Source organism: Oncorhynchus keta, chromosome 36 (genome assembly GCF_023373465.1).
Source record: "Oncorhynchus keta strain PuntledgeMale-10-30-2019 chromosome 36, Oket_V2, whole genome shotgun sequence".
Taxonomy (NCBI): Eukaryota; Metazoa; Chordata; class Actinopteri; order Salmoniformes; family Salmonidae; genus Oncorhynchus; species Oncorhynchus keta.
The window spans coordinates 20,151,569-20,179,292 of NC_068456.1; the positions used below are offsets into that span (position 1 = coordinate 20,151,569).

The window sequence follows — 27,724 nt, forward strand, 5'->3', positions numbered from 1 at the left end:
TCGTGATGTTAACTTTTCCCTGGCCAGGTGTAACAGATGTGAAACGGCTAGCAAGTTAGCGGTGGTGCGCTAAATAGCGTTTCAATCGGTGACGTCACTTGCTCTGAGACCTTGAAGTCGTGGTTCCCCTTGCTCTGCAAGGGCCGCGGTTTTTATGGAGTGATGGGTAACGATGCTTCGTGGGTGACTGTTGTTGATGTGTGCATAGGTTCGCGCGAGGGTACGGTCTAAATAAATACTGTTACACAGGCCCAGATAGGATCAGAGCACAAAGGCTACCTCTAGGCTACCTGCAGCTGTCGTTAAAACCTGTAGGCTACAGTTGAACAGGCGAAAGCACACACTAATTGTTCATGTTGGCACATCACGATTCATAAAATGAAATACTATTGGTGGTGTTTATGGGCTTCCAAAAAAAAACAGCTCATCACGGTAAATTATCTTATACCCACGTTTTCAGTCGCAATTATTTGCTTCTAACATGGAATGATTTGCATGATTTTGATCAAAATTAAGCCTGGTTTGTTGTAATACTGTTAGGTAGGCCTTATGTACTTTTATATTCGTGTGAGAGGGTTAATCGTTTGTTTTTGATAGGCTAACGTTACAGTACTTGAAAACATGCCATTATAGCAACGCCGTGATTTTGTCTTGAAGCTAAACATGCAATGAGTGTAGCCTACAGACGAGAAAATAAACCCCTTTAATTGTTGAATTATTCAAGCTTGTAATATGATTTGGTTGCATTATTCAATAGTGTAATACGTTTTACAAGAACGGTTCTGTTATTGTTGAATAGTTTGTGCTTACCGGCTAATGGATACTGTGATATTTATGGTCAATTTGAGCTGCGGTCGCGGAACAAGAATGTTCCGTTGCCAGCCACAAAAAAAGGCAAGCAAAGATTACTGACAATATACTTGTCTCTCCTCCCTAACAATGAGAGTTTTTGTCCAGTGACACATCGGGCTGTCCTAGCTCCTGTCTATGCTTTATTTGGATTGGTGCATACATCTAATTATTTTAATACTTTAAAACATATTCGATGAGGGTTGTTGACGTCAACCACATGTACTCAATGGAGAGCGATGCAACGCTGTCAGCTTTATTTCATGAATATGCATAGGCATCTCAAGACAAATCCAATATAAAGTGTTTTTTCTCAAAGTTGCCATCACGTGTCCTACTTATCAATAGAGTATTAACAGCCTAAGCATGGCCTAACTTCAATTTGAGCAAATAAACCTCACTTAGCAAATAAGCCATACATTTTTTTCGACGCTCATTGACGTCCATACAAAAACTCATTGGTTGGTGACAAAAACGCCACCTGCTGGAGGGAGACAGATTTTCAGCCGAGTTGGGCCTCTTTGCCTGCTCTCTGAGGTAAAGCAAGGATTTAATGTTCATTGAAAATTAGAATTCTCTTTGCCACACATCATTTTCTTATTTGCGGACAAAAGGAGTTTGGTCACACCAAAATTAATAGCTTTGCCTGTTTGATGATGTTGCTTATTGTCTTAAATAAATCCTATCAAATTCCTACATACTTTGTATCAAACTCCAGTGGGCTTAGCCTGACTCTCATAGCCTGCTGCCTGTGGAGCAGTTGGGATTTCCCAGTTGAAGATGGGGAGGGAGGAGATAATCACTGTACTAGATGTGTGACTGTTTGAGACACTGTAATGTTGACAAGAGTAGTGTACTTTACGCTTTGAAGTGAATTGATTATTCAATAAACCCTTATCACTTATGTTTATTTTACTTTACATATTAAGAGAGTGCAGTTAAATACAACATTGCGTTTCTCTCTTTGGGGGTAGAAATGTGGAAACTATACTTTTTGTAGGCCTAGACTGTAAAAGCCATATTTCTGTTTCTTACAGCCAGTAGGCTACTGGTTTAAGACACTGAAAATTAAATTCACAATTCAAACATATGGATACAGATGTAGGATCTTAATTTGATCACCCAGTTGCAGGATCACTTTCATGTGATGCAGGAAATGTCAAAAGTTTAAAAGTTTAAAAAAGCTTCCACTGACATTTCAGACTTGAATTTTACCTACGAAAGATGTATCAAGCCCTACAAAAATGTAAATTCATTGTAATCCACATAATAAATCACATTTCATTTTGCTGCAGGATTGTTTTACTGCTGTAGCAGACTGGCTCAAATTAAGATCTGTATAATCAAATAAAAATTGTCTGTAAAATCCGATGTGAATATGGGGCACACACTTAGTGTGTTGTGAATTCTGTAATGAATGTATTTTAATGTTTTTAAAATGGTTTAACTGTTTTACGGACCCCAGGAAGAGTAGCTAATGGGGATCCATAATAAATACAAAATACTGTATGAGTGTGATTATGAGCCCAAAGAGGGCCATCATCATGTGTGTAGTGATGCACTATTTCCTCTACATACAAACTATTTAATGTTGCTAAATACAGTTAGACATGAACTATAAAAATGTGTGACCCACACTGAAAAACATTTTCTTCAGCGTTAATTGATGCTAATGTCGCATACAGTGACAGTTGTTAACATAGTCATATCTCAGACATATTCCCCGTAGCTCATTATAAATGTTGTCAATATCTTCCTGCCTTTGAGAAATTGTTGTTATCAATCCAGTATTCAAGAAAAACCTTTCTTACCTGTATCTTGTCTATGTTTCCCAGGGGAGGGGTATGTTGCTTTTGTGTGCATGCGGCCAGTGGAGTGCAGGTAGTAGTTTATAATAATAATAATAATATATGCCATTTAGCAGACGCTTTTATCCAAAGCGACTTACAGTCATGTGTGCATTATGAATAAGCGTATACATTGTCGTGTCACGATGGGGTGTTTACTTTGTGAGACACATATTCATTTTTTGAGTACTTTTGTGCCAACATGGAAATGTCCCACTATGTACTTCAGTTGAGAAGGCCGGGAACAGACAGATGTATGGTACGATATGTCAAGTTTGGTCCAATTTATTTCGCTACAGGTTATTTGCAATGTCACACTGAGCCCAAGTGTCTTTCTTTGGAATACATGTTTTTTCTCCTTTAGTATTGAGCACACGAATGCAATCTGAATGACTAGAAATTGAAGTTTACATTAAGTAAAATATTGTGACTTGCTTCAGCACTTTAACACTTTAAAAGTATTTTTGTGTTAGTTGAAGAAGTTTAAAATGTTTTACTCAAGTGAAGCAGTGAAATATATAGTTAAAGTTAAATATATTAAAATATCTGGTCTGATTACTTTGACAGACGACTATATCAACCTTGGTGTCACACCTAACTATCTTATGTTGAATCCACTAATGTAAGCTCTGCTAAATGACTAAAATGTACAAATGTAACCTTATTATTTTTGGAGTGTTGGGCAGTTAGATCACATATTTCATCACAAACAACTACACTCAGACTACTACACATTTAATCAAAAGGAATTAGAAAAGGGGCACTTAGTCTGGTACAGTTTCATTGCCATGGCCATTCATACTGTACTGAATACTGAATATCCACTGTTAATATGGATATATTCAATAACAAACCATGTGTACTCTCTGCTGTTGATTAATTTCCTAGTATTTTTCTCACTTCCTCTATGTCGGATTGTTACAGTACGTGCTACTGCTGCTCAACTTACTGTATGGTTTGAAACTTAACGTAATATATTCTAATTATAATACAGTAATTATTCCGTGATAATAACCAGCAACATACACAGTTAAAACATGTTTTTTTTTTAAAGGTCAAACTGACACAATTATCCAAAATAAAATATCATCATGGCTGCCTCTGCATGCATGCAATACACCCTCCAGATTTATGCTGCAATCCTTTCATCAGAGATTATATATCAGTCCCTCCAGGATTTTGCAGGGATTTTTGTTGTATTTGCGGGCAGAAATGCTTGATTCTGCTGCTGCAATTCTGAAATTTTGCATGGCAATATGCAATGATTTTATCCAATTGTCACACAAATGTGCCGATGAGGGTGATATAGTTTGTTGACGTGTGGCTTGATTGAACCATATATTGCGAGCCTTGTTTTTGTACTGTCAGATTTGTGCAATAATATTGAGATGATTTGACTGTTTTATGCAGAAATAGTGTGAGATTGGTAAAATTTGAAAGTCCTCGCATTGAGATCGCAGAATTGCAGAATCCTGGAGGCACTGATATATGTTAATTCCGATTGATTCATACTATGACAGATCATCAGTTTATGAACTCTACGGGTTTGGAGAGGCACTTCTCACTATCATGCCTGTTGGTTTGTGGCCTCTCTATCACTCCCTCTCTGCCTGTTTGTCTGTTCATGATAACAACAAACAAAGTCATAGTCTTAACACATGGAACACACCTTCATGACCCATAATTACTGTGATGAAGTTCAAGACCTTAAAGCACTCACATTTTCCAGATAGTTTGCCAGGAGTGATGTGCAGGCAGTTTCCAAGAACCTTACTTACAGTCATTTGAACTTCTTTGAATAAAACTCTTGTGCCCTCTTTCTTTCTGTTCTTGACTGGTGGCACATTAATTAGACAGTGATTGTGCAATTAATTATGTAGCTAGCAAGTATTCTTGGCCTCAAAACATTCACTATCAGTTTTTCACACAGTCAGAACTACCCAGCGTTAGCGTGGGTAATGTGCAATCACTGGAGAACAAACTGGATGAGCTCCTGTTTGAGGCTATCCTATCAATGGGACCTGAAACACTGTAATATCTCATGTTTCTTGTGGCTGAACGAGGACATGAATATACCAGTCAAAAGTTTGGACACACCTACTAATTCAAGGGTTTTTCTTTGTTTTGACTATTTTCTACATTGTAGAATAATAGTGAATACATCAAAACTATGAAATAACATATATGGAATTATGTAGTAACCAAAAGAGTGTTAAACAAATCTAAATATATTTTATATTTGAGATTCTTCAAAGTAACCACCCTATGCCTTTATGACAGCTTTGCAAACTCTTGGCGTTCTCTCAACCAGCTCCATGATGTAGTTACCTGGAATGCATTTCAATTAACAGGTGTGCCTTGTTAGAAGATGGTCCTTCTGTAGCACAGTTGGTAGAGCATGGCGCTTGTAACGCCAGGGTAGTGGGTTCGATTCCCGGGACCACCCATACGTAGAATGTATGCACACATGACTGTAAGTCGCTTTGGATAAAAGCGTCTGCTAAATGGCATATATTATTATTATTATTATTATAGAAGATAATTTGTGGATTTTCTTTCCTTCTTAATGCATTTGAGCCAATCAGTTGTGACGATGTCTTGCTGGTTTTGCTATGCATTGTCAAGACCGAATGGGAAGATGAAGGGAGAAGGGGCGTGTCTCTTTGTTAACAACAGCTGGTGTGTGATCTCTAATGTTAATAAGGAAGTTTTAAGTTTTTGCTTACTTGATTTAGAATACCTCATAATAAGCTGCAGACTATACTATTTACCATGAGAATGTTCATCTATATTTTTCATAGCTGTCTGTTTAACACTACAAACTGATGCTGGCACTAAGACCACACTCAAAGAGCTGTATAGGACCATAAGCAAACAAGAAAATGCACATTCAGAGGTGGCAATTTTCATGGCCGGTGATTTTAATGCAGGGAAACTGAAGTCCATTTTAGCATGTCACCAGGTGAACTAGACAAAACCTCCAGGGGACAATGACACAACATCCCCAAAATGTCCTAAACATCCTCTGGGACCAATCAGTAACTAGACAAAACTTCCAACTTCCAACATGACACAATGTCTTTAGGCAACCATTTTGTGATGTGCCAGGGATGTCGTAACGACTCATTATTGCTTGCAGGGTATCACCTGTAGCACATGTTCATAGCTATGAAATTATTTGAAAGGCTGGTCATGTTTCACATCAACACCATCATCCCAGACACCCTGGACCCCCTCCAATTCGTATACCGCCCCAACAGATCCACAGATGATGCAATCGCCCACCTGGACAAAAGGAATACCTATGTAAGAATGCTGTTGAGCTCTCCCCGTAGATTTTGCAGTGACATAGTGTCCCCATGAGTGACAGAATACTGAGCCAATCACTGAGCAACTAGAGAACATTACCAACCCCTACACTCTGTTTTTTCTACTGGCTGCCCCACCACTACAGAAAGCACTGAGCTCGGCTGAAACACCTGCATGTTGAAGCTGCTTAATAACTCAAGAAAGCAAAATAGAGACCATATTTGTATGCAGCTTTATTAACTCAAATGTTTTTTTGTAATTTTTTTATTTTATTTTTTGCAAACTGATATGTGACATGTATTAATTCCAAAATAACATGCAAAACAGGCACACACAAAAAACGGTGGGGCTCAAAACAGGTGAGGTCACCCTGAATGAAGAGCTGCCACTTATAACAATAAATCATTTTTCAAATATTTAAAGTGGGAACTTTTGCTGTGGCAAGTCTTATTCAATAGGCCTACTCTGCACTTTTCAATAAATCGTCTTGCCTCATGTGTTATAGGGCTACCTGTCCTATCACCTCCCTTGGCTGCCTGTGAGATATTGTGCGCCTTGACAATGAGAGACGTGGGTGGCCAAGCTATTGAGCAACAATACATTTAGCATATTGCGCTTTTAATGCACGGAATTGCGCAGGTTGGTCGATGCATGTGCGTGGTCGTGGACAGTGGTAGACTGTAGCCTATTTTTACCTGCCAAGCGCGCGCTGTGTCAAAACTGATAAGGCGCCACCCAATGAGCGTTGGTCAATCTCACTGATTATTTTTCAACTAGGCCTTCTACAGACAGTGAACTGCATTACATATTCGGACATGGCTGAATCAGGAGAAAGCGAAGACGAAATCCAATTTCTACGTACGGTAAGTAGGCTAATGCTACGGAGTATTTAACTCTGGTGGTGGTATTTGCGGCAAAGTTGGAAGAAGGTTGGGTTTTGCAGGGCATCGATACGGTAGCCAGAAAAAGAAACATTTACAGGTGTATTATAATAATCACTGGGACGTTTGGCCACAATTGTCAGGTGTAACGTTACATGCTTTTTTAGTTGTTAACTTTTTCCCACGGTCACTCACTTGTTTGAAAGTTACTTAAACAAACAAGAAAAGCCAAACCTTTGTTTTCATGATAGAGTTTAGAGGAGAAACGGTTACTTTTTTGTCTATTTGAAAGTTACTAGGATGTATTGAATGGCTATTACTTGTCTTTAAAACGAACTGTGTGTTGGCTACCATGACATGTTTTGTTTGCTAAAGAAATAAGAGTTACAGAATTGTTACTCTCTCTATTGCTCTCCTCTCATTTGAACGAATAACAACAACCATTTTTCTCTTTTTCTGTCACTCTGACAAATGAATTGTTAACCTTTACTCCAAATTCAAACTCATTAACCTATTTTTGTAGAAATGTATTCGTTTATTTTTTTTTCTGTTCAACTACATGGGCTACAGTAAATTGAGCTTAAGTGTTTGTTCTATTTTTAACTGTATTTTCAACCACAGAGAATGATGGAGGCCTATCATTCTGTGTGGTTGTGTGTGAGTCCTCTCAGGGCTTGGTATCTCAGCTCTCTGATAAAGACATGTCACTAGTGGAGTGCTGGTTGATGCTGTATGGGACAGTCACATGCTTCGGTTGACTGGTGAGGGCTATGGTGACAGGTACTGGTGAGGGCATTTTGGTGTCTCAGCCCATACTAAAAGTTTCAGAAACTAAGTATGCAGTTCATTTTCAGTGTTTCCCCTATGATTGTTTTTAGCAGTGGTGGCAAAGTTGAGAGAACATTTGCCAAGGGGCAGAAAGAACATGTGCAGTTTAAAGCTAATTTCCTGCAATTCTTTACATTTTTGTCATGGCTTACGCTGTGTTCTTTCAGTGCCTTCATAAAATATTCCAACAAAGAATGCCTGAATTTAAAATATATTGAGATGTTTTGTCTCTGGTGTACACAATACCCTATAATGTCAAAGTTGAATTAGGTTTTTATAAATGTCTACAAATTCATTAAAAATGAAAAGCTGAAATGTCTTGAGTCAGTAAGTATTCAACCCCTTTGTTATGGCCTAAATAAGTTCATCAGTAAAAATGTGCTTAACAAGTCACATAATAAGTTGCATGGATTTACTCCCTGTGCAGTGAAAGTGTTTAACATGATTTTTTAATTACTCCCTCATCTCTGTACCCCACATATACAGTTATCTGTAACGTCTCCCAGTCGAGGAGTTAATTTCAAACAAAGATTCAACCACAAAGAACAGGGAGGTTAGGTTTTCCAATGCCTCGCAAAGAAGGGCGCCTATTGGTAGAAGGGTACAAATTTTAAAAAAGCAGACATTGAATATCCCTTTGAGCAGGGTGAAGTTATTAATTACAATTTGGATGGACTATCAATACACACAGTCACCACAAAGAGACAGGCGTCCTTCCTAACATAGTGGCCGGAGAGGAAGGAAACTGCTCAGGGATTTCACCATGAGGCCAATGGTAACTTTAACATGACTGTGATAGAAGAAAACTGAGGATGGATCAACAACATTGTAGTTACACCATAATATTAACCTAATGGACAGAGTGAAAAGAAGGAAGCCTGTACAGAATAAAAATATTCCAAAACATGCATCCTGTTTGCGACAAGCGACTAAAGTTCTTATGCAAAAAATGTGGGAATACAAAGTTATATGTTTGGGGAAAATCCAATCCAATAGATTACTGAGTACCACTCTCCATATTTTCAAGCATAGTGGTATCTGCGTATACTTGTAATTGTTGGGGAGTTTTTCAGGAGAAAAATTAAATGGAATGGAGCTAAGCAACAGCAAAATCCTAGAAGAAAACCTGGTTCAGTCTGCTTTCCACCAGACACTGGGAAATGAATTCACCTTTCAGCAGGACAGTAACCTGAGTTGCTTACCAAGAAGACAGTGAATGTTCCTGAGTGTCCGAGTTACAGTTTTGACTTAAATCGACTTGAAAATCTATGGCAAGACAGGAAAATGGTTGTCTAGCAATGATCAACAACCAATTTGACAGAGCTTGAAGAATTTTGAAAATAATAATGGGCAAATGTTGCACAATCCAGCTCTAAGAAACTTACCCAGAAAAACTCACAGATGTAATCGCTGCCAAAGGTGCTTTAACAAATTATTGACTCAGGAGTGTGGATACTGTATTTCTGGTTTTAGTCAGTTTACACTGAACACATTTGACCAACTATTATATTTTTTTACCATGTTTTTTCGAGGGGTGGCAATAATTTAGAAGTGGCGGCCCGCTGCTGTTAAATTAATATGGGGAAAAACTGATTTGGCTGTGGCCCTTATCTCTGCGTGTAAAGAACTTGTGATGGGCCATGTTAGCCTCTCTGCCCTGACCTGACTGACTCTGCAATGCATGATTGAGGTTAGGATCCAATTCAGACCCTTTGAAAGCTTATGGCATATTGACCATTTTTTATTTATGGCCTGAGTGGAAAGGGCATTCTTGACCCCAGCCAGCTCTGAGCCCTATTCCTTATTCAGTTAGGTCCCTAAGTGGTTCTACTGTGCAGCGGGACTGATAAAGTCCAGAGGTTGCTGATAGTAGAGTGGAATGGAGTGTGAGGCAGGGGTCAGACAACACAGTGACACCTCAATGGTGGCATCATGCCATGGGAACTGAGAGGTGTTCCAGTCTGGCTGCTCGTCCCTCCTCTCCAGTCTCTCAGCTCTCCTTATATGGCTGTGACCTGATTTAGGGTTAATCACTCACTGTTATACAATGTTGAAGTACTGTCTAAGTTCATTTTACAGCATGAAATTATTTCTGTCAGTTTCATTGGATGTTTTTCAGGTGAAAACAACTAGCTCACAATATTTATTAACAGCGATGTGGTCTACTATGTGCCCCTGCCTCTGACAGAATGATGAGGTGGTGCTGCAGTGCATCTTCACATCCCAACAGGAGCATCTGAAACTGTGCCTGGCTGCAGAGGGCTTTGGCTGCAGACTCTGCTGTCTGGAGTCCACCTCCAACTGCAAGGTAAAGCTTCATCCCACAGCATGGTCTTTGGAATCAGAGAATGCCAGATCAGAGGATTGATAAGAGTCTGATTAATCAGGAGTATGTGCACCTTGTTCCCCAGAATGTTCCTCCAGACCTGTCGGTGTGTTCCTTTGTGCTGGCCCAGTGTCTGTCTGTCAGAGCTCTGCAGGAGATGCTGGCTAACAGGGAGGACCAAGCAGCAGGGGTGAGCTAACAGCTTGGGTCTCATTCTAGCCTAACTATAATGGATTTCTGCGAAGTCATGGTTCATGGTTGTGTTCTAATAAGAGCTGTAGTTATGTTGTGTTGTGCAGGCTGGTCAGGGAGGTGGTCATCGCACCCTCCTCTACGGTCATGCTGTACTGCTCATACACTCCTACAGCAGGATGGTGAGCTTTCTCAACCAATCACAGTATCTCTGTGGAGAACTAAGACTTTTAATTTTGGTTTTGTAAATCCCATGAGGAAACCTGTGTGTTTGATTATGCCGTTTATTCCAGTCATAAGGGGTTGTTCAAGGTTTAAATGGACCTTTCTACGTTTTCTTCTTCTTCAGTATCTTTGCTGTTTGTCCACATCCCAGTCTTCGACAGATAAGCTAGCGTTTGATGTTGGTCTGCAGGATGATAAAACAGGTATTTCACATCATTTTAAAGATGTGTTCCAGTGCTTGGTGGAACATCAGAAAGTGCTTGTTTTTGATGATGTTTAGATATCAATTCAGTAGGCCTATGAGTAGTATGCCCTTTGTTCTGGCAATCAACCACATTCCTTACAAATGACCTGTGTATCCAGGTGAGGCATGCTGGTGGACCATTCACCCTGCATCCAAGCAGAGGTCAGAGGGGGAGAAGGTCCGTGTCGGGGACGACCTCATCCTGGTCAGTGTGTCATCTGAGAGATACCTGGTGAGTTACCAGAGAAGTGCATGAATAGATATGAGATGGCAGACAAGGCAGGTACCCTTCAAAGAGGAGAGAAATAGCTAATGTGCTAATGTTTGAATAAACTTCAATAGTGTCTGAAATAGACCCTAGAATAATAGCAGCCACTTTATGGATGGTTTATTTAGAAACGGTTTCCATTATGTGAAATCCTTGTTAATCCTGATCTCTCTTGATTCTCCATAACTGTCATGATCTTGTTAAGGCTCTTGTCTTGGTTGTTTCCCTGCAGCATTTGTCCTATGGGAGTGTGATAGACAATACGAGTGAGAGTGGCAGCCTTATTGTGGACGCAGCCTTCCAGCAGACCCTCTGGAGGGTTGCCCCCATCTGTTCTGGGAGTGGAGTTGCTCAAGGCAGGTTACCTCTTTCTGTCATTACAAAGAACACAACCTAAATGCACATTACAACCCCTGCCATTTTGGGAGTGTACTGTATACGACTTTTTTGACTTTCCTTTGTGTGCTAATCGTAGGGTATCTGAAGGGCGGGGACACATTGAGGCTGCTGCATGGACACACAGACGAATGTCTGACTGTCCCGTCTACAGATCAGGGGGAGGAGCTACGCAAGTAAGTCCCAGAATCACACCCATACACACAACCAAGCATTTTGATTATTTAAATGCTCCCAATCATTCACTCAGGCAAGCCTGTGCACTCTCATCGCTCATTCTCTTGCGCTCTCTCATTTCCTTAGGGTGGTGCACTACGAGGGTGGAGCAGTGTCCAGTCATGCCCGCTCTCTCTGGAGGCTGGAGATCCTTCGTGTTGCGTAAGTCTCTCACATCTTTTTCCCATACCTTTCATAGAGATTTTCCAAATCCACCCCATAAAATGCAGGCATGGGTATCTGTGGTCGTTAAAGATACGCTCACTTGTATTTGGTCAGGTAGAGTGGTAACGGTAAGATGAGGCAAAAATAATTATAAGATTTGAGTGCGGACAGCATTCTTCCCTCTCCTTACCGCTGCTGCCATAACTCCATGCACTTACTACATACTGACTGAGCTCTAGCTGACTGAGCATATCAACTATTTCCAACAGCTGGAGTAGTAGCCACACACGCTGGGGTCAGCCATTCAGGCTCCGTCATGTCACCACAGGGAGGTACTTGAGTCTGACCGAGGAGAGAGGCCTTCACCTGGTGGACAGGGAGAGGGCCGACGTGAAGTCCACATCCTTCTGCTTCCGACCCTCCAAGGTCTGAGGTCAAATGCCAAATTCATAGGCCAAATCGGATAACCAGTGGTGTCAATTGTTGATGTTGATCAGAATTACAATTCCATATCACTCTTTAGGAGAAGCTAGAATGTGGCCCAAAGAAGGACACTGATGGTATGGGTGCCTCAGAGATCAAGTATGGAGACTCCTTGTGCTACGTCCAGCATGTGGACTCTGGTCTGTGGCTCACCTACCAAGCCATTGATGCCAAGTGTGCCCGCTTGGGAGCGGTGCAGCGCAAGGTAATATAATGTATTTTTCCAGTACTCATTTCTACTGAACTTCATCACACTGTAGGCTTACTCAGTATTTGAGTCATTGCTTGGACATATGCGTAGCTTTTAGTTGTTGACTTTTTTTCTGTTAAATGTGTACTGTATTGTGTTTTATTGTCACATTGTCCTATGACCTTTTCTCCAGGCCATTATGCACAGTGAGGGTCACATGGATGATGGTCTGAGCCTGTCCCGTTCTCAGTGGGAGGAGTCCCATACGGCCAGACTCATCCGCAGCACCGTCCTCCTCTTCACAGGCTTCATCAGGTAGGCCATCATACAGCCCTCTGAAACCTGGCTAACTGGGTTCCCCCGGTGAGGGATTTAGTTGAGGTATCAGTGTGATTGGTTGAGCGTGCAGAGTGTAAATGATGGAGCCATTGTGTAGTTTGTGGCCATTTGGGCTCGTATTAGCAAGGCCTGGACAAAAAATCTATACATTTGGAAATTTAAAATGTTCTAATTTAATATTTTCTATCTTCTCTCAATCTCCTCTCTTGTTTTTAGGAGACTTGATGGTCTCAGTCAGCGAGCGAACATCCCCTCCTTCAACCTGCCACTGGGAACAGTGGCCCTAAGTTTGCAGGATCTGATTGGCTACTTCCAGCCACCTGGGGAGGGGCTAGGACATGAGGATAGGCAGAACAGTGTGCGAGCTCTGAAGAACAGACAGAATCTATTTCAAGAGGAGGTAATAGTGGATTTCTTTAGCCTTGGGGCCTTTGAATCTATTGTCTCTAGAAGTGCCATGACAAAATACGTTTTCTGCATTTGTATGGTTCAAGGATGTTTTTGTTCGGAAATGTGCTATTTTATCTCTTTCTCTTTCAGGGGGTCATCGGTTTAATTCTTGACTGCATTGACCGTTTACACCTATACAGCAGTGCCTCTCATTTTGCTGCAGCTGCTGGGAAGGAGGCAGGAGATGACTGGGAGAACATCCTCAACTCCTTCTATGAACTACTGGGTGAGAATGACCCACTCAGCATCAAATACTCTGTATAAGAACTTTATGCACCCCACATTCGAGTGACTTTAAAAAGTATGCTTGGGAAATCTGTAAATCCTACAATCACATCCTTTGTTTTCTATTCCCCTCCAGCTGCTCTTATCAGGGGAAATCGCAGGAACTGTGCCCAGTTCTCAGGCTCCCTGGACTGGCTGGTGAGCAGGCTGGAGAGACTGGAGGCCTCCACTGGTCAGTGCATAATTTTGGGGTTCTACTTTTACCCATGACCTCTTAGGACAAGAATGGTCCCTTTCAGAAAAACCACATGATTTCACGTGAAAACATGTGTTTTTGGAACACTTCACATGTGATCACGTGAAATACATGTGTTTTTTCCATAAAGGGGTGACACACATTCGATTTTACATGTAGATGCTGCCACTAAGTTTTGTCTGTTGTGTAGGTATCTTGGAGGTTTTACACTGTGTCCTTGTGGAGAGTCCTGAGACTCTCAACTTTATAAGGGAAGGACACATTAAATCCATCATCTCTCTACTCGATAAGCACGGGCGGAACCATAAGGTACATACACTACAGTACCATTTCTCTGTTAAATAATTGTTTTATTGACCTATTAACCTGTGTATGGTTTTATCCCAGGTCCTGGATGTGCTGTGTTCTCTTTGTGTGTGTCATGGTATGGCAGTGCGTTCCAACCAGCATCTGATCTGTGATAATCTGCTACCAGAGCGAGACCTGCTTCTCCAGACTCGCCTCGTCAACCAGGTCACAAGGTACACAACCATTATTCACCCTCTGACTCACACTGACATTTCCATTCGTTAATACATACAGTTGAAGTCAGCAGTGTACATACACTGTAGCCAAATACATTTGAACTCAGTTTTTCACAATTCCTGACATTTAATCCTTGTAAAAATTCCCTGTCATTTAGGATCACCACTTTATTCTAAGAATGTGAAATGTCAGAAAAATAGTTGAGAGAATGATTTATCTCAGCTTTTCTGTCTTTCATCACATTCCCAGTGGGTTAGAAGTTTACATACACTCAATTAGTATTTGGTAGCATTGCCTTTAAATTGTTTAACTTGAGTCAAACGTTTTGGGTAGCCTTCCCACAATAAGAATTTTGGCCCATTCCTCCTGACAGAACTGGTGTAAATGAGTCAGGTTTGTAGGCCTCCTTTCTTGTACACACTTTTTCAGTTCTGCCCACACATTTTCTATAGGGTTGAGTTCAGGGCTTTGTGATGGCCACTCCAATACCTTGACTTTGTTGTCTTGAAGATATTTTTCCACAACTTTGGAGGTATGCTTCGGGTCATTGTCCATTTGGAAGACTCATTTGTGACCAAGCTTTAACTTCCTGACTGATGTCTTGGGATGTTGCTTCAATATATCCACATAATTTTCCTGCCTCATGATGCTGTCTATTTTGTGAAGTGCACCAGTCCCACCTGCAACAAAGCACCCCCACAACATGAGGCTGCCACTTCCGTGCTTCACGTTTGGGATGGTGTTCTTCGGCTTGCAAGCCTTCCCCTTTGTCCTCCAAACATAACGCTGGTCATTATGGCTATACGGTTCTATTTTTGTTTCATCAGACCAGGGGACATTTCTCCAAAAATAATGATCTTTGTCCCCATGTGCAGTTGCAAACCGTAGTCTGGCTTTTTTATGGTGGTTTTAGAGCAGTGGCTTCTTCTTTGCTGAGCGGCCTTTCAGGATATGTCGATATAGGGCTTGTTTTACTGTGGATATAGATAATTTTGTACCTGTTTAATCCAGCATCTTCACAAGGTCCTTTGCTGTTGTTCTGGGATTGATTTGCACTTTTCGCACCAAAGTACGTTCATCTCTAGGAGACAGAACGCTTCTCCTTCATGAGCGGTATGACGGCTGCGTGGTCCCATGGTGTTTATACTTGCTCACTATTGTTTGTACAGATGAACGTGGTACCTTCAGTTGTTTGGAAATTGTTCCCAAGGATCAACCAGACTTCTGGAGGTCTAAACAAAAAATCTGATGTCTTGGCGGTTTCTTTTGATTTTCCCATGATGTCAAGCAAAGCGGCACTGAGTTTGAAGGTAGGCCTTGAAATACATCCACAGGTACACCTCCAATTGAATCAAATGATGTCAATTAGCCTATCGGAAGCGTCTCAAGCCATGACATAATTTTCTTGAATTTCCAAAGCTGTTTTAAAAGCACAGTCAATTTAGTGTATGTAAACTTCTAACCCACTGGAATTGTGATACAGTGAATTCTAAGTGAAATAATCTGTAAACAATTGTTGGAAAAATTACTTGTGTCATGCACAAAGTAGATGTCCTAACCGACTTGCCAAAAACTATAGTTTCTTAACAAGACATTTGTGGAGTGGTTGCGAAACAAGTGTTAATGACTCCAACCTAAGTGTATGTAAACTTCTGACTTCAACTGTACATTATATTTCCAAGTATTGCCATGGCTATTTAAAGAAAAACAGCTTTTGTGAAAGTGTCACCTTAACACCTTATTTCGTTACTTGTAAATTGTGACTAGTAATTTGCCAGGATCTCAGCTGTCAATGATTTATCGAGTTAGTGAAACCAAATCATGACATTTTGTTGATTAACAATTTATAATTCAGAAATGACAAGGGATGTTTTTGTGGTAGTAAACTACCTTATATTTTAAAATATATATTTTTCTATTCCTTCTCACCACCCCTCTCTGTTTCTGTCAATTCACCATTACTTAGGAAACCACCCGGTGAAGATTTTCCCTTTCTTACCCTTGATATTCTCGTTTTCCATGTCAACACTTGACTGCTCTTCATCTTCTGAGCTTTCAAAGGCAGATTCACAAGCAACATCTCTGTCACTCCCACAGCTCTTCATTTTTTCACCGCTCACCTGCTCCTTCTCTCTGCTCTTAATGCTCCCACAGCACTTGTCAATCTTCCTCTTCTTAAATGTTGTCCTGCTTTGCTTGGTCCCCCTATCTCCTCTCCTTCATTTTCATTACTTTTTCTCCATCCCTGCAAGGCTCAGATGCTCCCTCCATCTCTCTCATCATCACTTATTTCTCTAGAGGTCCCAGACTCTTCTTCTTTACATCTCCTCCGCCATTTTCTCCATCTCCAACCTCCTCTTTTCTTCTTGTACCCTTTGATCGAGGGAACTCTACATATCTTTCTGGAGACCATCCCTCTTCCTGCCCGACTCCCTCTTTATCTTATTCTCCCTTTTTTAGTTTCTCTCTCTCCATTTCTGCCCCCTGTCTCCCTGATCTCGGCAATAGTCTCAATTTCACTCATTCTCCTGTCTTCTCTGTCTCCTTTCCTCTACCTTCCTCTCTCGTTCTGTCACACTTTCCTCCCGTCCCACCAACTCCTTTTTCAGCTCGTCCACCATCTACAACCGACAGGGTGCACTCACTCTCATAGTGCTATTGCTTTAATGGTTTCTAGTCTCTATAAAATTAGAATTACATTGTGATATTGCACTGGGTCATGTTGCCATAAACACTTTTTTTCTACAGTTACTTTGTCAACAATCTCGTGACAACATTCTGACATAATGTTTGATAACCATATCTATAGTTCTGTGCAGCGTTGTACACGTCATAAAAATATTTAAGGGATAATCAATGATGGTCTATGCGTTCTCTGGAACATGATGAATGACGTGGAGTGGAACCAAACTTCCACGGAGTTGTATTCTTTTCCAGAGAACGCATAGAGCCCTGAGTTGATTATCCCTTTTATACCATGGCTATAATTTAACACATTTGCCACTCGAAATTTGCAGGTAGAAATGTGTTCAACATCCACTGTAGCTAACAAGTTTCTAGATAGTGACAGTTGTTGCCTTGGTTACCAAACAAACAGACCTGCTAGTTTAGCTAACCATCAATCAAATGGCAATAATGTTTTCAGTTTTACTTTTGCTTTCAAAAGCAGCTTAAACATAGAACATGTATGAGCTATAGCCATTGAATTGTGCCGTACAATATACCGTGCGTTATAGGGAGATAATGCATGCTCCAAAATGCCCTTCAATCCAATCAGAAATGAGTATTCAACAATGCCATGTTATAAAATGATGATATGATATGGTACACATTTCAGAGATGTCGTGAAAGTAATGATGACCATACCAATGTCAGTGACCACACTTACATCCTTCACCATCAAATATACAAAGATGAGAATTTGAATTTGATAGTTATCATATTTTTATGATAATTTAAATATGATAATATGAAACCATGTGGCTAAGGAAATAGAAAATGCCATCAGGAAGAGAGCAGAACTGCAGTTTTCCCGTGATTAGAAGTAGTGTTGTACATTGAGTGCTTGTCAGAATGCATATTTCCCTCCCTATGGCACTTGTAACTTGAATGCGCCTCGAGAGGAATATTTCTCTCATAGAACACACAACAAGCTGACTAGGTAAATAGATAAACTATTCTACAATGGGGTTGTCAGATGTGTTTTATTCATGACTCGTTTTGTTTGCTGAGGAAAAGTAAATGTGGACTGTTGTAGCTACTTCAAAGCGCCTCGGCAGAAATATAAGTTAATGTTCTATATTTTTTTGCCATGGTGTCAATGATTTTGCAATGGTGCAGCGCCACAGCTAAATGACTGCAGCGGAAACATTGATTTTAGTATTATTTCATACCAGTGTTTGATAGTTAAATACTTTTTCAGGACCAACATGGAGCGTCTCACTAAATATTTATGAATGAGTACTTACTCAATTACTCTTTGTTGCTCTGTACTGGATATTGCCAGGCTATGGTAATCAGGATACATCTTTATGGTTTCTATCTTTATGGTTTCTATCTTTTTCTGTCTTTATGGTTTCTGTTCTCTGTTGAAAGAACTGACGGAATGCTGTTTCAACTGATGTTCTCCTGAATTAGAATTTTAATTATCTTGTGATGGCATGGTTCTTTCTAACATCATCATCTGTAATGTCATAATCAGTTGATGTTGAGGTAGTGAATAAAACAGCTTTATGGCCAACAGTATCACATTTAAAATGTAAGAAATAACTATTTGTATTTCATCATCAATAAGACCTGGCTCTGTGGTATACTGGAATAAGAAGTACTTGCCTACCACATTTCACTACACATCAACATTAAACCATTCTGTTTAAAAAAATCTATCTAGTTTCAAACAATCAAAATAAGAAAGAAACTAACCAATTAAATGAATATCTGTTAGACCAGATAAGACAAACAAGTGCTCCAGTGTCATAAGTCTTTTGTCCAGTTGCTGAAAATAATGATGTATTCATCACACATCTCCTCTTTACTAAAGCATGAGGCCCAACATCTTCCTGGCTCTCGGTGATGACTCGGCCCAATACAGGAGGTGGTACTATGAGATGACTGTAGACCAGGTGGAGCCCTTCCTCACGGCTGAGCCCACTCACCTGCGTGTGGGCTGGGCCAACACTGAGGGTTACAACCCCTATCTCACGGGTGGAGAGGCCTGGGGGGGCAACGGGGTAGGAGATGACCTCAGCTCCTATGGCTTTGACGGGCTGTACCTCTGGTCAGGTGAGGGAACACTACAAGAAGGGAAAATTAATGAATGTTCACTGGTGTTATTATGTGCTGGATAGGAGCAGTTTCATTGTGAAAGTCTTCACAATCATGAAGCAAATGCGTCTGTCATTTCTGCCATGAACTTTTTGTGATTTGTTTATTTAGTTTTATTACATACTCAGGTTACAGGGGAAAGTATTTCATACAGAATCTACGTCTGCCAACTATGAATGTAAAGTCTGGCACTATATCTGTCCTGTACATCAGGCTGTGTTGGTCGGAGAGTGAGCTCTCCCTATCACCACCTTCTGAGGGAGGACGATGTGGTCAGCTGCTGCATTGACCTCGTTGCCCCCTGCATCTCCTTCCGGGTCAATGGGCAGCCGGTCCAGGGCATGCTGGAGAACTTCAACACTGACGGACTGCTCTTCCCAGTGGTCAGCTTCTCTGCTGGTGTCAAGTGAGAGTATTACCTATATGTGTTGTTGGCATGCTTTCCGTTCTTTCACTGCATCTACCTATATTTCTGGAGTGCTTTTCTGAAAACACAATTTCCCATTTCTATATGAATCTCTATATGAATGTGATCGGATTCTGTTTCAATGTCCAGGTAATAAATGGATGGCTCTGTCTGATCAAATGTATCTGTCTGTCTGGACTGTGACCACAGGGTGCGTTTTCTGCTGGGTGGGAGACATGGAGAGTTCCGTTTCCTGCCCCCTCCAGGCTTCGCCCCGTGTTCCGAGGCTCTGCTCCCCAGGGTGAAGCTGAGGTTGGAGCCTTGTCAGGACTTCACCCAGGAGCAATACCTTCTGGGACCCTCTGTACTCCTCACCCCAGCAACCTTTACCCCTAGTCCAGTAGACATCAGCCAGGTACCAAATCCAGTAGTACTTTGCACATTTGTCCATGGCCTTTAAAGCATGTCAGTGTATACAACCTACTTTAGCTAAGTGAAAACAGAGTAGGACCTATCTTCCCTCTTTTATCATATACCCCAACCCCATGTTGTTCCTTAGGTGGTGTTGCCCGTTCAACTGGAGCATATTCGTGAGAGACTAGCAGAGAACACCCATGAGCTTTGGGTCATGGACAAGATTGACCTTGGATGGACCCATGGAGCTGTGAGTGATGCAGCAACTGAATGGGTTATGGCCTTGTATCCAAATCCCTTACATACATTCCTGTTTCTTGGTCTACTGATTGTATGGTTTCCATAGCAAGCTGCTCACAGCTGTTCATGTCAACAGTATATATGTATTTTGACCAATGTGTATTGTGATGTAGGTGAGAGATGACAGTAAGAAGCAGGACCCCTGTCTGGTGGAGTTCTCTAGGCTCCCAGAACAGGAGCGAAACCACAGCCTTCAGATGTCCCAGGACACACTCCGGTAAGCCTCCTCTGCCATTCACACATTCACATCAAAAGGACCTGTCAAGACACTTATTTTGTCTTTATTCTACTACTTTGTGAAGGACTCTCGTTGCCCTTGGTTTGCATATTGGTCTGTCAGATGGCCGTGCTGATGAGGGAGTGAGATACCTTAGGCTCTCCAACAAGTATGTAGCTCTACTCTTGAGACTCTTTATGAATGAGTGTTCCTCCTGTCTTTTGGACTAAATTAACCTTTCCTCTCCTGTCTAGGTATGAGATGCCTAGTGGGTACAGACCAGCCCCGGTAGACCTGAGCCATATCATCCTGAGTCCTGCCCAGGAGACGGTGGTGGAGCTGCTGGCTGAGAACGATCACAACGTGTGGGCCAGGGACCGGATCAGGCAGGGCTGGACCTACAGTTCACACCAGGTAGGCTTTGACACAAGGGTAGACCTAGCCAAACTACAATAGCGGAATGAATTAAATATCTGCTTTACCAAGAGCCTTGAAATAGAAATCCATAAAAATGTTAGCTGGTCTTTTGATAGTGGTAAACCTGGTTTGTTATTTTGGATGAGAAGACCTTCCCGATATGTCTTGATGAAGGATTTGAAGGAGCAGACTAGTTTGGTCTGTACAGTGAGTGTACAAAACATTAAGACCACCTTCCAAATATTGTACAGCCTCAATTTGTCTGGGCATGGATTCTACAAGGTGTCAAAAGCATTCCACAGGATTTTTTTTTCTACCCCTTTTTCTTCTCCCCAATTTCATGGTATCCAATTGTTGCAGTAGCTACTATCTTGTCTCATCGCTACAACTCCCGTACGGGCTCAGGAGAGACGAAGGTTGAAAGTCATGCGTCCTCCAATACACAACCCAACCAGCCGTACTGCTTCTTAACACAGCACGCATCCAACCCGGAAGCCAGCCACACCAATGTGTCGGAGGGCACCTTGGTTAGCACTCACTACGCCCGGCCCGCCACAGGAGTCACGGACATCCCTACTGACCAAGCCCTCCCTAACCCGGACGACACTAGGCCAATTGTGCGTCGCCCCACGGACCTCCCGGTCACGGCCAGTTACGACAGAGCCTGGGCGCAAACCCAGGGACTCTGATGGCACAGCTGGCGCTGCAGTACAGCACCCTTAACCACTGCGCCACCCGGGAGGCCCTGATGCTGGCCCATGTTGACTCCAATTCTTCCCACAGTTGTGTCAAGTTGGTTGGATGTCCTTTGGGTGGTGGACCAACAAGAAACTGTTATGTAAAAAACCCAGCAGCATTGCAGTTCTTGACACACTCAAACCGGTGCGCCTGGCACCTACTACCATACTCCATTCAAAGGCACTTAAATATTTTGTCTTGCCCATTCACCCTCAGAATGGCACAACATACACAATCCATGTCTCAATTGTCTCAAGGTTTGAAAATCATTCTTTAACCTGTCTTCTCCCCTTCTTCTACACTGATTGAAGTGGATTTAACAAGTGACATCAATAAGGGATCATAGCTCTCCTGGATTCACCTGCGGCAGGGTAGACTAGTGGTTAGAGCGTTGGACAAGTAACTGAAAGGTTGCAAGTTCGAATCCCTGAGCTGACAAGGTACAAATCTGTCGTTCTGCCCCTGAACAGGCAGTTAACCCACTGTTCCTAGGCCGTCATTGAAAATAAGAATTTGTTCTTAACTGACTTGCCTAGTAAAAAAAAAAAAACCTGGTCAGTCTAATGTTTTGTACACTCAGTGTATGTGATAGTAATATAGCGGTAATGAGTGCTAATTCTTTCTCTCTGTTTTGTCTAGGATGTGAAGGCCAAGCGGAGCCCCCACCTGGTGCCCTACAGCCTGCTGGATGAGAGGAGCAGACAATCTGGCAGAGACGGTGTGAGGGAGGCTGTGTGCACCCTGCTGGGCTATGGCTACAGTCTGGAGCCCCTGGACCAGGACAGAGGTATGGATGATTTCACGTTCCACCTTAGCAATGATTTGAATCATTATTATAATCGTATATACCTCTAATAATTATTCAAAGGTTATTTTAATGTGCTGTGTGGTGCAAAATTTGTCATGCTATCCCAGGTTTTACTGCTTAAAGAATTGTCTCGTTATATGCTAGTATTTCTGTGCTGTTACTCCTTTGGATTTCAGCTGTGATGCCAGACCCATGTCACACAGTGGCTGAGAAGTTCAGGGTCTTCAGGGCAGACAAGTTGTATGCTGTGACCAGGGGGAAGTGGTACTTTGAGTTTGAGGCGGTGACGGCAGGGGACATGAGGGTAGGCTGGGCTCGTCCCCACTGCCCACCGAATGGGGAACTCGGATCAGACATGCAGGCTTTTGTGTTTGATGGCTCCAAGGTGAGAAGACTGAAATGACTACTGGTGACATGCTGTAATCAATAATATTATTTAGGATACATAGATAAGCTCCCACCGTTAGAAGTGAGTCATGGATTGGACATTACACACAGCTAGGCGTGTAGCCATTGGTAAGTTCTCTTGCAATTGCTCACTTCTGTCTCTCACACACAGGCCCAGTGGTGTCACCGGGGAGATGAGCCCCTGGGTCGGCCCTGGCAGATTGGTGATGTGGTGGGCTGTATGGTTGACATGGGTGAATGCACCATGATGGTCACTCTCAATGGAGAGGTGCTTTTGAACGACCGCGGATCAGAGCTGGCTGCCAAGGACTTTGACATCAACCAGGGTTTGTTAATTTGGTCAATCTCTTCAACCTCATAAACACCAACTTAATGTGTTGACCTGTTGGTTTTCCCTCCTTCCCCTGTTCCTGTCGTTGCTAGGCTTCCTCCCTGTGTGTAGTCTTGGGGTGAACCAGAAGGCCAGGCTGAATCTGGGTCGTGACGTGGCCTCATTGTGTTACTTCACAGAGTGTGGCCTACAGGAAGGTTATAAGCCATTTGCTGTAAACATGGCCAGAGACCCAGCCCTGTGGATGAGCTGGAGACAACCACAGTTCATCCCTGTACAGACAGACCATGATAGCATACAGGTTAGTCACCACACATCCACAAGCCAACCTGACCTGAACCAGGGGGTATACTACAAAGCAGGATCAATGAGTTAGCCGGCTAACTTTGGTAAACAACCAGAACTAACTATTGATTTGATTAGGGCTGACCCCATTTAGTCGACTGGACGATTGTTTGATCGATAGGCTGTTGGTCGACCCAGGTTTCTTTTTTTTGAGCAGTCTAAAATATGATTTTTTTTTATGGCACATGAGACACCTGTCTTATTCACGCCTGTCTCAGTGGACTTTAAAACCTCTTATGGATCAGGTCAGCGGGATCGATTTGACAACATCCGGTGAAATGGCAGAGCGCAAAATAAAATAAAAACTATTAGAAATATTTAACTTTCATACATTCACAAGTGCAATACACCAAATGAAAGCTTAACTTCTTGTTAATCTAGCCACCGTATCAATTTCAAAAAGGCTAAATGGCGAAAGCAAAACATGCGATTATCTGAGGACAGCACCGCATCAAACAAAAGCATGACAATCATATTTCAACACGCCAGGCGCGACACAAAACTCAGAAATAACATATAATTCATGCCTTACCTTTGAAGATCTTCTTCTGTTGGCACTCCAATATGTCCCATAAACATCACAAATTGTCCTTTTGTTCGATTAATTCCTTCGTTATATCCCCAAAATGTCAATTTATTTGGCACGTTTGATTCAGAAAAACACCGGTTCCAACTCACCCAGCATGACTACAAAATATCTAATAAGTTACCTGTAAACTTTCTCCAAACAATTTTCCTAATCCAATTTTAAGTATTTTAAAACGTAAATAATCAATCAAATTTAAGACGGGATAAACTGTGTTCAATAGAGGATAAAAATGAATGTGCAGCGAGCTTCAGGTCACTCGCCCCAAACAAAAGAGTACACTTGGCTGTACACCCAGAAAGGAAAGGGCTACTTCTTCACTACACAAAGGAAAAACATCAACCAATTTCTAAAAACTCTTGACATCTGTTGGAAGCCATAGGAACTGCAAGCATATTTCTATTAAAACATGCTTGCCATAGGAAACCAATGGAAAACAGATTGACCTCAGAAAATGTTTTTCCCTGGATGGATTGTGCTCGGGGTTTCGCCTGCCAAATCAGTTCTGTTATACTCACAGACATTATTCAAACAGTTTTAGAAACTTCAGAGTGTTTACTATCCATGCATATCCTCCTGAGTAGCAGGCAGTTTACTCTGGGCACACTTTTCATCCGGATGTGAAAATACCGCCCCCTATCCCAGAGAGGTTTTAAACCTTGCGCAAATGGCCTACAGCTGTGTCTGTCTGGAGCTCACTGGAAGAGAAACTCTGAGGGCACAGAATAGTTGATACAATGTTTCAAGTTCCGTGCAGACAGTCCATGCGTAGCCAATGTGATTCATAGCATGTTTATTTTTATCAGGTTATTTTCAACCTGCAGGCTACAATGTTTTTATTTGTTGGCTTTATGTAGGCTATTTTTACATAGATGTGAGTAGAACTTTTAGAATTGTGATTAACCACATGATAATGATGTTGAAATACGAAGACTATTATAAATTAAATGAAACTGTTCCACAAAAATGTTCATATAAAAGTTATAACTGGTACGCAGATCAGTAGAAATGGTAAGATAAATTGGCACTCCAAATGGAAAAGGTTGCCGTCCCCTGGTGTTGCTTATCAGGAGCGGAACAGCAGGAGCGTAACAGCAGAATCTGCAAAAGCCAGCAGCAGTGGGAGGAACAGTTTTTTTCTCTTCTGGTTAGGCTATCTTGATCTCTGGCTCCCTCGAGTCATTTGTGTGTCTTAATTATTTAATCACAGTGTGCTTAAAGCATCAGACTTTCTCAGTAGCCTACATATAGTTGATTTTATTAAAACACATAGGGTGTGTCTATATAGGGAAAAATACACGTTTTAAACAATTTGACCAATCGATTGGTCGAAAGAACAGATGATTTGAGGTCAACCAAGTTTTTTTGGGGTTGGGGACAGCCCTAGATTTGATACTGACTAAAGTTAAACTTAAATACTGGATGTGTTGGTTTTTCAGTCAATTAGACCATGTCCATTTCAAGCTTATCTTTCTAAAAAATTGAAAGTTATTTCAGAATATTTATTAAAGTCATTGATGTTGCTTTGTAGTATACCCCTCAGTACTGTATGGGTCAATCTCTCGACTACAAGCATGTACAAGGGAGTTTAATCTTACCATTATATTTAGTAGCATAGGTCTTATTGTAGAAATGTGAGTATAATTCTATAAGTTGTCTTGTTTTACAAGGTGACAAGAATCACTGGGTCCACTGAGAGCCCACCGTGCCTAAAGGTAACACAGCGGTCATTGGGGCCCCAGAGTTGTGGCAGTGACATGGGGTTCTACAGACTCAGTATGCCTATAGAGTGTGCTGAGGCCTTCTCCAGACCAGTAGGGGCTACTCTACCTATCAGCAGCAGTGTCTCCACTGCCAGGAAAGACCTGCAGGAGTTTGAGGTGGACTCTGACTTTGAGATGCTGCTGAAATCAGCTCATGTTTACACTGGCTCCAGGGATGAGCTTAACCACAAGGACTACAGCCATGATAAAACATCCAAACTCAAACAACGGTAGGGAGAAGAGACCAGGCTATGGCAAACAATACATATACTGTATAATGGTTTGGGAACATTTTCAGGGGGCAAAAATGCTCGCATTTCATGGTGTTGATATGCATTTTTAAATAAAAGTACATCTGTGTATGTGTGCTCCTAGGTTCATGTTGAAGAAACCCAAACCAGAATTGAACAAAAGCCACTCATCTGCCCGTCTACTGCAGGAGGTTCATGCTGACAAAGATGACTATGACCATCTGGCCCAGTCTACTATGGTAATACTCTTGAACTATTTTTACCCATTTCAGACAGAATATGTGGTATATTACCTGTACAAAAATAGAAGGCAATGTTTATATGATTCCCTTTCAAACAGCCCCTTATGAACTACTTTCTTGCAGGTATACCTCTTTAATAATAATAACTTTATTTGTGTAGCGCTATTCAATACAGGTAACAAAGTGATTCAAATTATAAAACAATACAATAAAATAAAAAATTACTAACAAAGAAACAAAAACAAAAGGAGAAAAAAAAGATATGTAATTAAAATCATACATTGAAATCAAGCATCTTCATAAAAGTGTCTTCAGCAGGGAGATAAAAAGAGGCACTGAATCTGCAAGCCTGATCTCCTCTGGCAGACCATTTCAAAGTCTAGGGGCCCTAATGGAAAATGACAGGTCTCCTTTAGTTTTCACACAGGCCTAGAGGTGTCACCAGGTTGGTGAGCCCCTGGGTTGGCCCTGGCATAGTGGTGAAGTGGTGGGCTGTATGGTTGACATGAGAGAATGCATCATGTCAGAGGATCTCAGGCAGTGTCCTGGCTCGTAGGGAGATAACATCTGAGATATAGGATGGAGCTAAACCAAGCCTAGCCTTAAACGTGATTAATAACATTTTAAAATATATTCTAAAAGTGACTGGTAGTATAGAGCAGCTAAAATAAGTGTGATATGGTTAAATTACCTGGTGCCTTAAAAGCCGAGCAGCAGCATTTTGAACTAATTGTAGACGTTTTGACTGAGACAGGAGAGAGTTACAGTAATCCTGGCGTGAGGAAATCAGTGACTGGGTGACTTTTATACATATCAGTGGGTAACTGGCAAATTGGGAGGGGTGGGGGGTGTTGTTAAACCATGGAGTCTGTTTGCATTTGAAATTAGGGAGGTGTTAAACAATGAAAGTGTTAATGAATTTACCTGCAGAAAGCAGAGAACCATTCACACAGCCCCGATAGCTGTATTTTGGTAACCGAGTCTGTCAAAATTCAGGAATCATGACTATGTCTTTAGTATGTCTATGGTATTATTTTTCCATGTTGTTTCCCCCTACCGCTTTCAGATGTACAAATGGTAAAAAGAAGCAGGCATGGTAAAATAGTACAATTTTTGTCTGTGTATGAAAAGGGTAAAGATAGCAAAGTCAATTGAGGGCATTTGATAAGGAAAATCAGTAACTCCCTATAATCTTCCACAGTACTATTACTCAGTGAGGGTGTTACCTGGTCAGGACCCCTCCACTGTCTGGGTGGGCTGGGTCACCTCTGACTTCCACCAGCACCAGCTGACCTTTGACCTGGAAAAGATCCGCACAGTGACCGTCACCCTCGGAAATGACATGGGCAAGGTCCATGAGAGGTCGGTTCAATAAGAGACAAAGCAACATAATTTTGTGTCTACATTTTCTCTAGACATGTTTTGATCATAATGTTTAAAAACTGTTTTACAATCACTGT

The 27,724-nt window shown here is 41.6% G+C and overlaps 1 protein-coding gene across 2 annotated transcripts in view; it reads left to right on the plus strand.

Annotated features, from left to right (window-relative positions):
• The first annotated feature begins 6,809 nt into the window (after positions 1–6,809).
• Positions 6,810–27,724, plus strand: part of LOC118369777 (ryanodine receptor 2-like) — an 89,230-nt gene continuing 68,315 nt past the window's right edge. The window contains exons 1-31 of one of the 2 annotated variants that reach the window (XM_035754468.2): positions 6,810–6,868; positions 9,903–10,022; positions 10,126–10,230; positions 10,340–10,414; positions 10,582–10,660; positions 10,821–10,933; positions 11,202–11,325; positions 11,445–11,541; positions 11,669–11,743; positions 12,016–12,172; positions 12,270–12,434; positions 12,613–12,734; positions 12,975–13,158; positions 13,299–13,434; positions 13,570–13,665; positions 13,880–13,998; positions 14,077–14,210; positions 18,755–18,996; positions 19,252–19,444; positions 19,655–19,859; positions 20,004–20,108; positions 20,272–20,375; positions 20,461–20,544; positions 20,630–20,789; positions 22,170–22,317; positions 22,515–22,723; positions 22,898–23,072; positions 23,170–23,378; positions 25,679–26,001; positions 26,147–26,261; positions 27,466–27,626. In XM_035754468.2, coding sequence (XP_035610361.2) covers positions 6,821–6,868; positions 9,903–10,022; positions 10,126–10,230; positions 10,340–10,414; positions 10,582–10,660; positions 10,821–10,933; positions 11,202–11,325; positions 11,445–11,541; positions 11,669–11,743; positions 12,016–12,172; positions 12,270–12,434; positions 12,613–12,734; positions 12,975–13,158; positions 13,299–13,434; positions 13,570–13,665; positions 13,880–13,998; positions 14,077–14,210; positions 18,755–18,996; positions 19,252–19,444; positions 19,655–19,859; positions 20,004–20,108; positions 20,272–20,375; positions 20,461–20,544; positions 20,630–20,789; positions 22,170–22,317; positions 22,515–22,723; positions 22,898–23,072; positions 23,170–23,378; positions 25,679–26,001; positions 26,147–26,261; positions 27,466–27,626 — 4,382 coding nt within the window. In that variant the 5' untranslated portion in view covers positions 6,810–6,820. Of the gene's footprint in view, positions 6,869–9,902; positions 10,023–10,125; positions 10,231–10,339; positions 10,415–10,581; positions 10,661–10,820; positions 10,934–11,201; positions 11,326–11,444; positions 11,542–11,668; positions 11,744–12,015; positions 12,173–12,269; positions 12,435–12,612; positions 12,735–12,974; positions 13,159–13,298; positions 13,435–13,569; positions 13,666–13,879; positions 13,999–14,076; positions 14,211–18,754; positions 18,997–19,251; positions 19,445–19,654; positions 19,860–20,003; positions 20,109–20,271; positions 20,376–20,460; positions 20,545–20,629; positions 20,790–22,169; positions 22,318–22,514; positions 22,724–22,897; positions 23,073–23,169; positions 23,379–25,678; positions 26,002–26,146; positions 26,262–27,465; positions 27,627–27,724 lie in introns of those variants that run through there. The other variant, XM_052498639.1, reaches the window with a different exon arrangement.